Source organism: Carassius gibelio, chromosome A19 (genome assembly GCF_023724105.1).
Source record: "Carassius gibelio isolate Cgi1373 ecotype wild population from Czech Republic chromosome A19, carGib1.2-hapl.c, whole genome shotgun sequence".
Taxonomy (NCBI): domain Eukaryota; kingdom Metazoa; phylum Chordata; class Actinopteri; order Cypriniformes; family Cyprinidae; genus Carassius; species Carassius gibelio.
Genome location: NC_068389.1, coordinates 19,094,087 through 19,110,311, shown reverse-complemented (window position 1 = coordinate 19,110,311; position 16,225 = coordinate 19,094,087). Strand labels below are relative to the sequence as shown.

At 38.0% G+C, this 16,225-nt stretch overlaps 1 protein-coding gene across 3 annotated transcripts in view; it reads right to left on the bottom strand.

Annotated features, from left to right (window-relative positions):
• Window positions 1-258: 258 nt before the first annotated feature.
• The window catches only part of LOC127935393 (exostosin-1c), a 44,793-nt gene continuing 28,826 nt past the window's right edge, over window positions 259-16,225 (bottom strand). For 2 of the 3 annotated variants that reach the window (XM_052533213.1, XM_052533214.1), the window contains exons 3-12: window positions 9,646-9,739; window positions 4,679-4,786; window positions 3,842-3,961; window positions 3,406-3,538; window positions 2,103-2,221; window positions 1,908-2,015; window positions 1,729-1,815; window positions 1,372-1,532; window positions 1,069-1,240; window positions 259-793 (exon numbers count right to left, since the gene is read on the bottom strand). In XM_052533213.1, the coding sequence (XP_052389173.1) occupies window positions 608-793; window positions 1,069-1,240; window positions 1,372-1,532; window positions 1,729-1,815; window positions 1,908-2,015; window positions 2,103-2,221; window positions 3,406-3,538; window positions 3,842-3,961; window positions 4,679-4,786; window positions 9,646-9,739 (1,288 nt within the window). In that variant the 3' untranslated portion in view covers window positions 259-607. The remainder of the gene's footprint in view (window positions 794-1,068; window positions 1,241-1,371; window positions 1,533-1,728; window positions 1,816-1,907; window positions 2,016-2,102; window positions 2,222-3,405; window positions 3,539-3,841; window positions 3,962-4,678; window positions 4,787-9,645; window positions 9,740-16,225) is intronic. The other variant, XM_052533216.1, reaches the window with a different exon arrangement.

Below are 16,225 nucleotides of genomic sequence, written 5' to 3'. Positions count from 1 at the left end.
TGATTCAGCAACTGCTCTTTGAGATTCAAACCGGTGAATCATGAGTTCAAGAATATTTTTAAACAATTAATCACAATTGGTTCATAAGAATCATTTGCCAGTGCATCTGTAAATATACATTTTGCCATAAACTTCAATATAAATGTTAGCCTAATAATCTATTTCATCTTTAAATTGTCTGAAAAATAATAGATTTTCTTTAGGCATAGTTGCATGAAACAGCTCAATGAAAGCATCATTTCACAAATACAGACACGGTTTGCATTTTGGAATAATTTTATTGGTCATGTAATTAGCACATCATGTAATCAGTCCGTTTCTTTTCGACTCGCTGTCATGTGAGTGACATCCACAGCACCATTAGGCTCCCTTAACGCTACATACTCCTCCAGTCAAACAGCTGCTGGAATGATTAACCCATCTATGATGTTTTCTCAGCCATGAAGCTGCCAGTCATAATCTGAGAACTGGTCATAAGAGGGAAAAAACCCGTCTCTTGTCCACCGACTGGCTACCACAAGCTAGCAGCTAGTAAAAGACAGAGCTGAAGTGTCTCCGTCAGCATCAGTATCAGTTTGTGACCCGTCACCACTCTGTTCAGCTTGGCTCAGACGCGCTCCAGGTCTTTGTACCTCTTGCGCAGGACGGACACATGGTCCTTGAAAAGTACGGGGTCCAGGCGAAACTGAGAGTGCACTAGAGGCATGTAACCAAACCAGCTTGCAAAAGTGTTGACACATTCCTGCCTCTGGGTAAAGTGCTCAGGGTTCGCCCATGGGGCCATCTTCGTGCCCTTAGAGTGTACAGAATATAAGACATTAAAAACACATCACATTTATATATAAAATATTTAAATTTCTCTTTAGAAGACTAAGACTTTGAACTGGCTTATTTGAGCAAGTTCTGTTTTGTGAAACATCTGTTTTGTGAAACTGCTAATTCAGGACATTAGTAAATAAAAATAACATTCGATTTTATGATTCTGCTTATTGTGTTAAATTATCAAGATATTGTTCTGCAAGGGGTATGAGCAGAATCACAAGTACAAAATTTGGTCTTTGGACTCACCTGTGGGGTGGGCATCTCTTTGTACTGCTTCCTCTGCGCTACTTTAATCGGTGGCAGGTGTGTCACAGAGGAGACCAGGAAATTCATCAGGATATCCTCACAGTTAGAAGTGCGGTCCACCAGCGCACGCAGAGAGGAGGGCAGGTAGTGAGAGAACAGGTGATGGTAGTACCTTTGAGACACAAAGACATCAACACATAACCGAGAGCATCGTCTCCGCAGATCACGTTAGAGAGCTTGACGAAGCGTGAGAGACATCAATACACACTGTCTTGTCAGGATATGTCAGATGCAGCCAATTACCTGTGATAAAACGCCGCTCCGGTGAGGATGATGGAGTACTCATTGGTCCATTTAGAGGTGTAGCCCCAGGCTGTTTTTACAGGGTCCCAGAAATGGCTTCTGGGAGGGTAGCCAACAATCCTCTCTGGGAAACTACGCCACACGTGGAAAGCAAAATCGATCTGGAAGTGTCAGATGAGAGAGGAAAAACATGAACTGGCCTTGACACGTCAAAATGTAGTCGCATGTAATCTGATTTATTTTATTTAGACTCTTTCTGTGACTTGAGGCATCAACTAGAATATATATATTTGATAAAAAATGTACTGGTAAAATTAGAAAAGATATAAATGTAAGTTTATATCTATTGTTTTATACTTCGCTGGTCAACAGCACCGTGTCTTCATCCAGGCTCAGAACTGCCTCCGTCTCAATCGCTGCATGTGGCAGGAAACGGCTGCTCGTCTGTGAACACAGAAGGTGGCGGAGAAAAGAGCTGAGTGAGAGAGCACAAGATCTCGCCACCGCTCACAGACATGACTTGACTGTTCTCTCACTTGAATACTCACTCTCCGTCTGCCATCTGTGATGATAAGGGGCACTGGCATAGGCGGCCATTTACTCCGGTGAGGGGGCAGCTTCTCACTGTTCCACAGGATGATGATCTGACAAGAAACCCAAGCAAGGTGCTACTTTAAGTTTGTAGGGATTAATATTAGTCTATATTTGTATCAACACTGACAGTGCGGTACCTGTGAGCAGTATTTTGACTTGGAGACGACCTGAAGGAGCTTCATGATTGGCTGAGACTGGGAGACCAGAGGTGAGGTGGCATGAATTACAGCAGTGAACTCCTGACCTGGGCTGATTCCTACATCAACAGAGGAAAAAGAGTGAGGATCCGTGCCATTAAGGCACTAATGGATAGGACTACTGTACATACTTGTAGATATTACACTTTGTATAGCGCTCATTGGCACAATATTTAGAACAGCAAACTGCCACAGTGTTATTTTAGTATTATTTGTATACTATTATAGTATTTATTCATATTTTGACTTGGGTTTTATTTTTCTATTTTCAGTTTTCATTTTAATTTTTGCTCATGTTTTAGTCACTTTGTTGTGTGCTTTTATTCATTTTCATTATTAAAAAAACATTCTAATAAGCTTTTTATATATATATATATATATATATATATATATATATATATATATATATATATATATATATATATAAAGGTTTTAGTTATAGTAATTTCAGTAAACTTATAATTTTCATTAAATCTTTTTTACATTTTATTTTAATCAAGTTGATCTAATATTTATATTTTAATTTAAATTCCCTATTTTTAATAGTTGTAGTTTTAGATAACAATAACAAACACTGCTACCAAACAAATTAAATTTTTTGCAGTACGCATACTGTTTACAGTCAGATCTTCTATTACTTTTGCCAAAATGTATCCCATAATGCAGTATAATCAACCTTACAGTGTGACAAATGAACTGCTGAATGAATGAATATCACCCATGATTATTAACATCTTTTTTGACTCATTTTATTTATATATCATAAAACTTATTTTACACAAAATATGATGGAAATGCTAAATAGCTAAGATAAGTGGATTTTATTCATTGAATAAAACATGCAACATATTTAATGAGGTCATGTGACAACAACTAAGAACACAATTGTTTAAAAAATGTGTATTCTTTTTTTTTTATGTACATTTTGTGATTATTCATTATTTTATTTCTTGTTATTCTGTTCAAATTATTATTCAGGCAGTACACCCTTAAAAAGGTGGTTTCACAGCAATGTCATAGAACCATTTTGGTTACCCCAAATAATTGTTTTTCTTGTAAAGAACATTTTAATAATCTAAAGAATTTTTTTCCCTCCACTATAAAGAACATTTTGTTCAATGGAAAGATACATGGAGCTCTTTATGGAACCATTGATACCAATAATGGACAGTACGGCACAACATGCATTCCATTTCTATATATATATATATATATATGAATAAAAGATCTGGCACAAGCTTACCAAGGTTTAAGTAATAGAAGGGGTAGTGTGCCAGGTGCGTCGAGTACTCGGGCAGAACCAGCAGCCCTCCAGGTAAGGCATTCCACATGAATTTATTTCTGGAGATGTGCGAGTACACTCTGTCCTTTATTATCTGACAGACATCAAACGGTAGCATTCAATATAACAATCACATCCAATCAAATCAAATCAAAAAGACACTTAATCCCTATCAGTTTAAAGATGATCAGTTTCACCAGCTGGCCAGCAGGGGGAAACCAACGCCATACTTTTGTGCAAAATTGACATTCCATTTGCCAATTAACCTAAGGGCAGGCGACTAAGTATGTGCTAATGATGCATGGCATTCTTCACTGGTCTAATTTCCGCTGACAGACTTTCCTCTCTGTCAGACACGCTGCTGTATGCTACACATCTAAGATGACCCAGCACTCACCTCCAGTGTGGTGAGTACAATCTTATCCACGGAGGAGAAGTAGGCTTCCCAGAGCATCTGTGTACGCTGTCTGAGAGCCAGCACCCTGTCAATGCCCACAGCCCGAACCGTAGAAGGTACCTGAAGGAACAAAGTGGCAAATAATTAACCGGTGAGGTTAATTGGTATTCCTATAAAAACCTTAATATTGAGTTTCTACCTGTCATCTCCACAAACTCTTCAAGACAAAAATATGCAGCACTGCCGAAAGTGTTTTGCTGTGAAATGCAACAGTAGCCAACCCTACATTATTTTTCCATGCGGAAGTAAACTATTTTCTGTTAATGTGCGAGACTTCTGATTTATTTGTAAATAACTAACAAAGGGCGAATGACAAAGTGCAGTAAACGGTAAAAAGTAGTTGCGCTAAAAATCAGGGTGTTTAGAATTACGAGTAATTCATTATTTTAATTAGTGCATTAAATAATGTAAGAAATCCCCATTTTCATTTACATTTTTTGGTTTCATATTTTTGTGAAAACTTTGTAAAAAAAAATTTTTCTTCAGGATTCTTTGTTGTTCAAAGAAACAGCATATATTAACATTAACTAAGATTAACAAATGCTCTAAAATGTTTGTTGTTAGTTCATTATACTACTACATGATACCTAATATTTTAACGAATGTTAACACTTTCCCTTATATATTAATATGAAATATTCATGATAAAAAAATTGCTTGTGCATATGTTTTTTTTTTTCCAACTACCAGTGTATGTTTTAATTAATAGCTTCTCCCATCCTTATATTCCCTTCTCAGGAACATGACATTCGTGTACTTCACAGGAAGGGCTGTTACCTGTAGTAACAGTCTCTCGTCGCCCTCGATCACTGCCTGGTTCCACTGGATGACATCAGAGAAGGGTAACTCCCATCCGTTACTGAGTAACACCGGGATACAAGCGGCCTGTGAGGGATACAACCACAAGAGACAGAAAGTGGCTTAGACTATAATTAACATCAGCACAATCAATTTATCTAATGAAAAATAAATGCACACACAAGACAACAGACAAAGTTCACCCCAAATGCACTGAAATATACACAAAGTGCATGTGATTTTTCCCTTTAGGCAAGGTTATGAGATATATAGCGTGTGATGAAAGGGCTGTTTGAGAAGTCTCAGAGGGGCCTGTGCACGACTCGTTGCTCCCATCCAGCATTTTTATCAAACACACCAACAGACAGATGTGTTAATTGCCCCATCTCCCTCGCCCCGAATACGAGGGTGAGGCAGGAGAGGAACAGGGGTCCATGATTTATTGAAGTGGAGTTGCTCGCCTTCCCTCTTGTTTACTATTCCATCTTGATGTTGCTCTATTTTTCCTCCCAGATTCATTGTTTGTCTTTTTTCTTCTTCTTTTCGACATTCAGCTCATATTCTGGTCTTCAGCGAGATTTTTAATTAAATCACAAGAGAGTGTAATCCTAAGAACGGGCTAAGATCAAACGCACCCCCTCTAGCCGCGTGCAGCCATGCTTTCATCCTAAACAGCGTTAGAGGACACATAGGCGGACAGCAACAAATTGCTTCAGGTGACTGATTGCTACCTTGGCCTACTAAGCCCACAGAGACCCAGAAGCTGGCCTTTGTTTCATGCACTGGGATGATAGCTCTAGGATCCATCTTGGCACTGATCCATTCCGTGGTTGCTTGCACTGCTATTTTTCTGCAAGGAGTGTGTCGAGGAATCAGCACCACAGAGTGGTTGTGAGATTAGAGAGAAAGAAAGCGGGGTCTGTACGATAGGGGTCAGAGGACCTTCTTGAACGCTGGTTCTCAAGCTGTATTGTGTGTATTTCTTTTGCAGTACTAATTTTTCATTTAATCCCTATCAATTTTTCATTTAAACTGCTTTTTTTATGATCCATATAGAGTTATAAAACAGATCGTTCTGACATTAATTGGATGAGTCACGTTTGAAGCCACTGTACAATTCATACCACATATATTATTATTATTTTTTTATTTTATTTTAATTGGCATGTTGAAACCAATAACATTTTACAATTAGGATGATGAACTATATTACTTTGTATTTATTCTGATAATTATACATAATTTGTTTCATTTATTATTAAACACACCTATGACAAATTTTTTTTAGATTTTTATTATAATTACCATGTTGCTTGGAAACCATGAATTACATACCGATAGAATAATTAACTATATTAATTGGTATTTAATCTGATCAATATTAATAATAAATAATAAATGAATAATAATTTATTAATAATAAATAATAAACCCTAACTTATCACATGTTTGTGACTACACTTTATTATTTCATTTTATACTTAAAAAAAAAATGTTTTATTGTATTTTAGTTGCCAAGTTACTTGGAAATCTTAAATAGCCTTCAATTGGGATAACTATATTAATTTGTCTATTTTGGTAACAATTAATAAAAAAATAAAATCATAAATAATCTCAGTATTAAAAATGGCATTTCATTTTAATGTTTATTTTAAGTCTATATATATATATATATATATATATATATATATATATATATATATATATATATATATATATATATATAAAATATTAATGCTTTGAAATGGACTGAAAAGTTTGTATATCAGTGTGTGAATCTGTAATAAAATACTTTCTAAATTAGCTTTTTTTTTAGATGCTGTTCCAGTAGCATCTGTCCACAGATCTGCAAAATGGCCAGTCAAGAGATTGATGAGACAGCAACATGATTTATCTTAATTTCAAGGATATGGATATTAATCAAAAGATGCCATTATGTCACTCACACAGTCCGTAGGCTTGTGTCCAGAGATCTCAATGTACCCACGGCTAAAAAAATGAAAAGGAACATTGTGACTGATGCAGGAGTGTAACAGGGCTGTAACGGTCAACAACCTTTGATTGGGAAATGTTTAGTGTTGGCCACCTCTGAAATCTCAAATTTGCCCCCGACTAGGTGCTACTTGGCCTGAAATGTTTGAGAACCTCTGTTCAAGAATTTTCAGCAGTACTGGTAATTGTCAGTTCTTTCTGTGGCTTTGGCTGCCTCCAAAGAAAAGAGATCTATGGAACTCAGACAGGCGCTTGTATGGAAAAGCACAGAGGGAGACAAACACAGAGGAGTAGAGCGAGGGAGTGCCGAGGAATCAGTGTGAGGGCCGAGCTGGCTGCCAAAGCCACCGTTCTGTGGATTTATCCATTCAGCGCAGCTCGGCAGAGTCGAAGCGAAGGCACCCTCCGTGAGCTTCCGGCCCTTTCACACACACCACCGGGACGCCAAGAATATATGCGCCTGGGAAGTTTTCCACTCGGCAGTTAATGTGCTGTTTATCTGGGAGACTCCGAAACCTGACTGTTTTCATAGTCTGCCAAACCCTTCTCGCATCTCTAAAAGGCTTGTTGAAGCAAACTTGGTTGTATTCAGTTTTCAGGTCAATTCATAGTTTCAGTCACGTGACTGGCTCGAAGACCCGGCGGGCAAAACATCCGTGTTGTCAATTTCTATCTGTTCCAATTCAAAAATATTTAGATGACCTCTCAAAAGAATAAAACAAAGATATGTGGACAAAAAGCAAGTTTTGGCCATTAACAATCCATATAAATCACCAGCCGCAATATTTCAATAACCAAAAATCAGAATCAGAATCAGAATCAGAATCAGAATGAGCTTTATTGCCAGGTATGTTTACACATACGAGGAATTTGTTTTCGTGACAGAAGCTCCGCAGTACAACAGAATGACAGCGACAGAACATAAAACACATAATAAAAAAAAAAAAAAAAAAAAAAAAATACAAATAAGTAGATAGTGAATGACAATATACAAATGACAATTGTAGGCAGGTATATTACAAAATGCAGTTATGTATGTACATATATATTGTGTGCAAAATTTAAGTGTATACTAAGTATGTGTGTTAGATAAATAAAGTGTGTGTGTATATAAATATAAAGTGTAGTGTGTTCGCCGTTATTATCAGCTGTTCATAAGATGGATTGCCTGGGGGAAGAAACTGGTCCTGTGTCTGGTCGTTCTAGTGCTCAGTGCTCTGTAGCGTCGACCAGATGGCAACAGTTCAAAGAGGGAGTGTGCTGGATGTGAGGGGTCCAGAGTGATTTTGACAGCCCTTTTTCTCACTCTGGATAAGTACAGTTCTTGAATAGATGGGAGAGTTGAACCGATGATTCGCTCAGCAGTCCGGACTACTCTCTGTAGTCTTCTGAGGTCAGATTTAGAAGCTGAGCTGAACCAGACAGTTACTGAAGTGCAGAGGATGGATTCAATGATGGTGGAGTAGAACTGTTTCAGCAGCTCCTGTGGCAGGTTAAACTTCCTCAGCTGGCGGAGGAAGTACAACCTTTGCTGGGCCTTTTTCACAGTGGAGTCAATGTGAATGTCCCACTTCAGGTCCTGAGAGATGGTGGTTCCCAGGAACCTGAATGACTCCACTGCAGTCACAGTGCTGTTCATGATGGTGAGTGGGGGGAGTGCAGGGGGGTTTCTCCTGAAGTCCACGATCATCTCCACTGTTTTGAGCGTGTTAAGCTCCAGGTTGTTGAGAGTGCACCAGACAGCCAGCTCTTTTACCTCCTGTCTGTAAGCAGACTCGTCACCGTCCTGAATGAGGCCGATGAGTGTGGTGTCATCTGCAAACTTCAGGAGCTTGACAGAGGGGTCCTTAGATGTGCAATCGTTGGTGTACAGGGAGAAGAGCAGTGGGGAGAGAACGCAGCCCTGGGGAGCTCCGGTGCTGATTGTACGGGTGCTGGATGTGTATTTTCCCAGCCTCACTAGCTGCTGCCTGTCTGTCAGGAAGCTGTTGATCCACTGACAGACGGAGGTGGGCACGGAGAGCTGATTTGGTTTGGGCAGGAGGAGGTTTGGGATGATCGTGTTGATGGCCGAGCTGAAGTCCACAAACAGGATCCTCACATAAGTCCCTGGTCTGTCTAGGTGTTGCAGAACATAATGCAGTCCAATGTTTACTGCATCGTCCACAGACCTGTTTGCTCTGTAGGCAAACTGAAGAGGATCCAGCAAGGGCCCAGTGATGTCCTTCAGGTGGGCCAGCACCAGTTTTTCAAATGACTTCATGACTACAGACGTTAGAGCCACAGGCCTGTAGTCGTTTAGTCCTGTAATTTTGGGTTTCTTAGGGATGGGGATGATGGTGGAACGTTTGAGGCATGAAGGGACTTCGCACAGCTCCAGCGATCTGTTGAAGATCTGTGTGAAGATGGGGGCCAGCTGGTCAGCACAGGATTTCAGACAGGCTGGTGTAACACAATCTTGGCCTGGTGCTTTTTTCCTTTTCTGCTTCCGGAAGACCTGGCGCACCGCATACTCGCAGGGGTACATTGTAAAATATTTAATGTTAAAACACTTAAAGTTCCTTTAAAACAGTGATATTAAACTATCAGCATTTATTGATGATGCGTGCTTTATGTATGCAAGCAAATTAATCCGTAACATGAATGCAATGCACTAAATGGTTATGTGTATTCCTTATGTTTTTTTTTTTTTTTTATGGGAAAACTTTATTATTAATCTTTGCGAATTGCATTTATATTCTGGGTTTATCTGCTTGCCTGTACAAAGTATGCATCATAAATAAGGTGTATACTGAACTTGGCATTTCAATATCACTGTCTTACTACATTACTACTTAATGCAAACCTCATAAAAATAACTGGCGGTCAGTGGAGGGCCTAGTTTTGCCCTCCATGTGGACGTACCTGTAACGGTGTGACGTCACGTGATAATTATGAATTGAAAAATGTTTTACCTGCAAAGACTCCAGGAAACGGAACGACCCCAAGCGCCGACCGCGGGGAACAAGACAGAAGGTGGAGTTGTGGAGCAGCTCTTCATAGTCAAATCTATGAAGGAAAAATATAAATAAATAAAAAATTGGTTAAAATATGGCAACCGCACAGTCATGACGTACTGCTCAGGATTTACTACAGAACACAGATTTCACATGAACTGATCCAATAAGTAAGTAGAGATACAATACAATTCAGAAGTTTGGAAAAATGGAATATTGAAAAATTATTACAGTTAAAAACAGTTTGAAACATTTTGCTTTTTTCTTTAAACATGGAATTTTTTTTTTCAGGATTCCTTGATATTTCACTTGAATATAAAGATTCAAAGAACACCATTTTTTTGAAATAGAAACATTTTGTAACAAACTTAATATTTCCTGTCACATATGATCAATTTAATGCATCCCTAATTATTATAGATTTAATATTTATTAAAACAAAACAATACAGACCTTTTAATGATTATTAAAAGGTGATTATTTAATATGCTCTGACACACTGATCTGTGGTGGTCATATTAGCAATAAGAGTTTGATCCTAACTTTTTTTCTTAATCTAGTTCCTCCGTCATTTCCTGTTTCTTTTCTCTCTGTGCTATCAATAGTGTCAAAAGAAGCCGAAAGTAAAATGAAAAAATTCCAACATTAAGGAAATCCATTACCCAGCACAAAGAAAAACCGTTCAATTGGTGTTTAAAGAGAGACTCTTTGAGAGCCACACTGGCACTACTCAAAACGCAGCAATGCTAGAAGAATGTTTTGATCTAAGCAAGCCCATCGTCTTTGCTTCAAGCTGTTGTTGCTGGCAACCATCTATGGTTTCTAAGAATACGCTGAATCCAGAAGCTTTGTGTGATTGTCACCGCTGGATGATAAGTGAGGGTAAAGGTGGGAAAAAACTGTGGGTGACCCAGAGTGTGTTAATGAGAATGGGAACTGGGTATTGTACAACAGATCTGTACTCAGCAAGTGCTGAGCTGCCATCTGCCCTGAACAGAAAAACATTTGTTTATTGATGTGGCCTGACATATTCAATATGATTGTGTCAGGATTGCTATTGTTAAATATAAAAGTACTAAAAATTGTTTTGGGTAATTAAAATAAAGATAAAAAAAAATATTATTAGATGAAAAATTTAGAGAAAAAAAACTAGTTTAAATTAAAATGAAACTGAATATAAAAAGAAAAACTAATTTAAAATGATAATAAATACTAAATATAAATAATACTAAAATAACAATAATTGTGAGAGAATATTCCATGCAGGTATAGCACTCCTAAATGTTAGTTCTAGAAAAGCTGTTTATATCAATCTCCAGCTTTGTATATTCTCCTTGTCAACATCTCTGCAATGTCAGTGAACTTCTCATTGACACATACACATGTTTTACTTCTGGTTGGAACTGTGAGTTTGCTTCTTGCTGGATATCATTTGAGCCTCCATTTTAATGTAAGACCCCTCATTTTGCTTGGCTCCAGGTCATCCATGTGTGGACAGAACCGTTACAACACTGAAAGAGCCCAATGTTCCCCATCAGCCCGGCAGAACAAGTCCACGCCACCTGGCCCGGAGCGAAACCTCCAACGAGAGCATAAACACGCTTGTATGAAAGCGTCTAAATTTCCATTTAGCAGGAGGTTTGTTTATTCACCGGAGAGCCAGTGGAGTAAACACTGCTGCCATACATCTTTCTGCCTTGGCACCTCTCTCAAAGCACTCTGAGAATTAAGAGCCAATCCACCATCTCTCTTTGACCTGCCTTTCAATTTAACATTTTTTTTTTTTTTTCAACATGCATCATCTTTGAGCATCCAAACAGAGTGCATGTTCAAAAATAAATAAAGATGACGATGAGTGCTTGTATTTAAATCTCTGCATAGGAACCCTTCAAAATACAAGACACAAAATAGTTGGACTTTTTCTGACTGATCTTACATCCCGCTTAATGCACTGCACCAAAAATATACATAAATGGACATTAAATATTAATCTGAGTTTAAATGATGTTATTATGCGCAAAGAAAATGAGCACAGAATGATATGAGACATCTGCATGGCAACAGTGCATTTTATAGTATCTGATTGTATGCATTTTATGCATGTATAATATATATATATATATTAAATTCAGATTAATCTAAAATGTAACAATAATGCATACATAAAATGTGTCATATCTGAATTGAGCACTGACCAGTATAAACTAGCCTGAAAATGTGCACTAATGTAATCAGATCTTTTCAGCAGAGACTGTTCTGATATATAATGGCTGGTTGTTTACCCTGCAATCATCAGAGCTCTTTATGCACTCGGCCGCAGTAAGAGGCTGGATTGTTCGGAGATGCTCTAATCTGCTCTTCTGTTTACTACCTGTTAAGAGAAGCGCTGTTTATTAGCTAATACATCAGTCATCTCTGAGTGCTGGTTTATATGCACAGTGTGTTTTATAATGACGCATGTGGTTGTGTGCAGTAGCTTTGGCCCGCTGCCGTCCCCCACTGTGTGTGTTCCTCCTCAGTCTGCTCTAGTGTATTTAATGAAGCCATTTACTCGCAAATAGCGGAACAAATAAATCATTTAACAGTGTTTTGTCTCCAAGAGCTAATAAACGACATTATCGTGCAGTTTATCAGCACATGCATGGAACACGGCCAATTCTGCTGGGATATCTGTATGTATGTCTCACTAAAGTGGTCATGAGAAAACAAAATTACATATCTCAAATGTGTACCGCCGTCATGTGGGAATGTGTGTGTATGCTCAAGGTTTTAATGCACTGTCTAGTCACAGTCAGAGACTAAATTTCAGTCTGCTCCTCACACAAAGCAGTCCCCTGACTTAAGAAGCTTTGAATATAGTACATTAGTCATACAGACTCATTTTAAAAAAAATTTTTTTTTGTTTTTTTTAGAGCTCAAAAGCAACTCTCCCCATACATTATTTACAAAAGAGCAGCCAGGATAGTAAGAAGGAATAAGGTGAGTACATGATAAAAAAAAAAGTATTAAGAAAATTTACAAATATTTCACTCATAATCAGTAGAGTGAATGATTCATTGCTTCACTCATAAGCTGCATCCAAATATGCATACGTCTCTACTATAGTAGACAAAAAACAATGCGAAAAAGCATTTCTGAATTCTCCGTATTCATAAAACAGTTGGTACATACCGTATTTTCTGGACTATAAGTTGCGCTTTTTTTCATAGTTTTATAGTCAGGTGCGACTTATTTATCAAAATTAATTTGACATGAACTGAGAGAAATTAACCAAGAGAAAACATTACCGTCTACAGCCGTGAGAGGGCGCTCTATGCAGCTAAGTGCTCCTGTAGCATACACTGAAATTGGTAATGTCTTAATGGTAATGTTTTCTCTTGGTTCTTAGTTCTCTAAATAAATGCGACTTATAGTCCAGTGCGACTTATATGTTTTTTTTTCCTCATCATGACGTATTTTTGGACTGATGCGACTTATACCCAGGTGCGACTTATAGTCCGAAAAATACAGTACACGCATTTATACAATATAGAACATACTTTATTAATGGTTATGAAAGTGTTCTTATTCAAATATACCTACTCAGTATGTAACACAACTATAAAAATAATCAATTTTTTTTTTGTTAATGCACCTTTCTTTTGAACAAATCAACAAAGTGAATGATTCAGTGACTTGCTATTAAGGATAGTCAGCTTTTCGTTCCTCGTCGAATCAGCACTTTTGTTCGAATCTGTTCATTGAACAATTCAAATGGATTACTCATAAAGATGGTCAGTTGTCGCCACCTACTGGCGTGACAGTGTAACTTGCAGAAAGATTCACTTAAGAAACTAAACTAACCCCAGCCACTTTCTTATCATTAACAGAAAAACCACAACATCAAAATAAATTTCCAGCGGGGTGTCTGAGTCTGAGTGGTGTGTGTGTGTGTGTGTTTGGGCTCCCCTGCTAAGTAAACTCGGGGGCCATGAGACACTGAGTTAAGAATAGAAAGACATGCTTCTGATATCTACCTTCTCCAGGGGGAATAGTGTGTGAAATATTTAAGATGGAGTATGGAGGAAATCCCTCTCTCTCTCTCTCTCTCTCTTTCTCCTTTGGCTTCACGCTTCTATTTCGCTCTTTACTTATTTCCCGTTTCAGGTTGCTACTTCCTGTCAGGTTGGCTAGTGATAGTAGTTGGTCACTCTCTCTTTCTGCTATTGAGAGGAGCACTGAGGGGGCAGCTGTTGTGCTGTCTGTGTATCAGAGCTACTAAACATTCCCCGGCTGTTCAGCTGTCATCAACGGCTGTGGCCCAGGGGCCTCTGTATGTGTGTGTGTAAGAACCAGTGTGTGAATGAGTGTTGGTGAAAGAGAGGCTGTTTGTGCTGAAAGAGGTGAGTGTGAAAGATAGTATTCATACTGGTGAATGCAGATGATTTGAACTTGTGTCTATGCACTGTATACCCAGTATGTATTTATTATGGCGTGCAAAGTTCATGAGGTTTATGAAATTTAATGCAACTTTTCAGAGTCAAAATGCATTCTGGTGGTGGTTGAGAAGACTACCCCCTTCTATGTAAAGCACTTTGAGGGCCCAGAAAAGCGCTATATAAATGTGAGGAATTATTATTAATTATTATTATTATTATTATAAAATAACTTGTATTCCAGTGCAATATGCAGAAGCAACTATACAGTAAGTCATTTGCTGAGGTCTGTAAGATTTCTTTTGAGAGAAATTAATACTTTTATTCAGCAAGTATTCATTAAATTGATCAAAAGTGACAGAAGAGTGATTTATAATGTTAGAAAACATTTATGTTTCACATAGCTGCAGTTCTTTTGAACGTTCTTTCATTAACGAGTTGTAAAATAATTGTATCGCAAGTTCCACAAAAATATAAGCACTTGAGCACCAAATAAATGACATTTAAAAATATAAAATAGTAAACAATTATTTTAAATTATACTACTATCACTGTATAACTGTATGTTTGATGTTTGATCAAATGAATGCAGCTTTGGTGAACATAAGATAATTTTTATAACACATACATTTTGGTGATCCCAAACTTTAGAATTTTGTCTAATATATAATATATCATATATATATGATCACCAAGATTTAAGTGTTTTAAAGGTGCCATAGAATGCAAAAATCTCTTTTATAAGGTGTTTGAACACAGTTGTGTGGCCACAGTGTGTGAAAACAACCAGCCTATAAGAAGTTTCTAATTTCTATTTTTTTCTTGCCTTCATAATATATATAAAAGCAAGAAAAAACATTTCAAGTGAAAAGAAAAAGCTTCCCATATCTTGATATCAAAGTCTTTCACCGCAAATCTATCTGTCAATTGGTGAAAGCGAGTCAAATCAGACAGACGGTAACCTAGACAGGTTGTGTAACATCCCTCATATTCTCAAAAAGCATTTGTATTTTACAAGGTGAAAGAAAATATGACCCTGACTGCATGAAAGATGGAGGTTAGGTACTGTATTGGGTCACCACTTGATGTCCAATATAAAATATGGGTCCTGAAGCAATCCCAGCTGATGTAAATGACGGACTCATACACCTTGCCTCAGGCTCTGTTTCTGTGCTGCCGTTATTGAGGCTTATAAAGCACTGATGCAGAGACTAGACTGACTGAAGCTGCTTCACTCACACACACACACACACACACACACACACTCGTGTACAGATGGGGTGTGTCCTGTCATCTCTGATGGACAGCCACCAGTGGACCGCTGATCTTCATCTCTCATCCGTTGCAGAGGGACAAAGGTCATGTGTAAATCACTCTCTCACTTCCTCTATCTCCCTCTGGCTCTCACTATCACACAAACACTCTGTCCTTCTCTTGCTGTATGCAGGATTAGATATTTAATCTGGTTTGTTCTGGCCGTGTGTATGTATCAGCATACAATGCAGCTCAGGGTAAAACCATTCAATTAAAACATTCTGTTGGACAGAGAGAGAGAGAGAGGGGGGGGGGGGGGGGGGGGGGATGGTTAAGGGACATTTTAGTCCTCTGTTCTCAAATTTACACTACTCTATATGAAATAAGTCCAAGAACATATGTAGGACATTTAAATATCAACAATTCTGGCAAGAACTGTTATTTTCACATCATGTAGCATGAAGTTCAGTAAAATTAAACCGCAGACCAATTCACTGTGATATTCTTTTCAGGCTCAATATGCATTATACGACTATAGGCTAAAGCATGATTACACAGTAGACTGAAATAGCGTCATATACCCACAACAGCAATGTATAGGGGACAAGGGAGTGTTTGTAAAGGTTATTTCTAGCCCTGGAGTCAGACAATCTGTTATTATCAGCTCTTAATGTATTGCGCACATGTACATCAGCTTACTGAGAGAGAGAGAGAGTTAGCAGCACAGTGATTGCCACAGTATGAGGGACAGCGAGTGGTCTGCCTTCTGTCTCTTTTTCTCACCAAACTCTTGCTATTGCTTGTTTTTATTCAGTTGTTAATATCATTTTTACTTTTCTTAACAGCATAAACGACATAAAAAGGGGTTT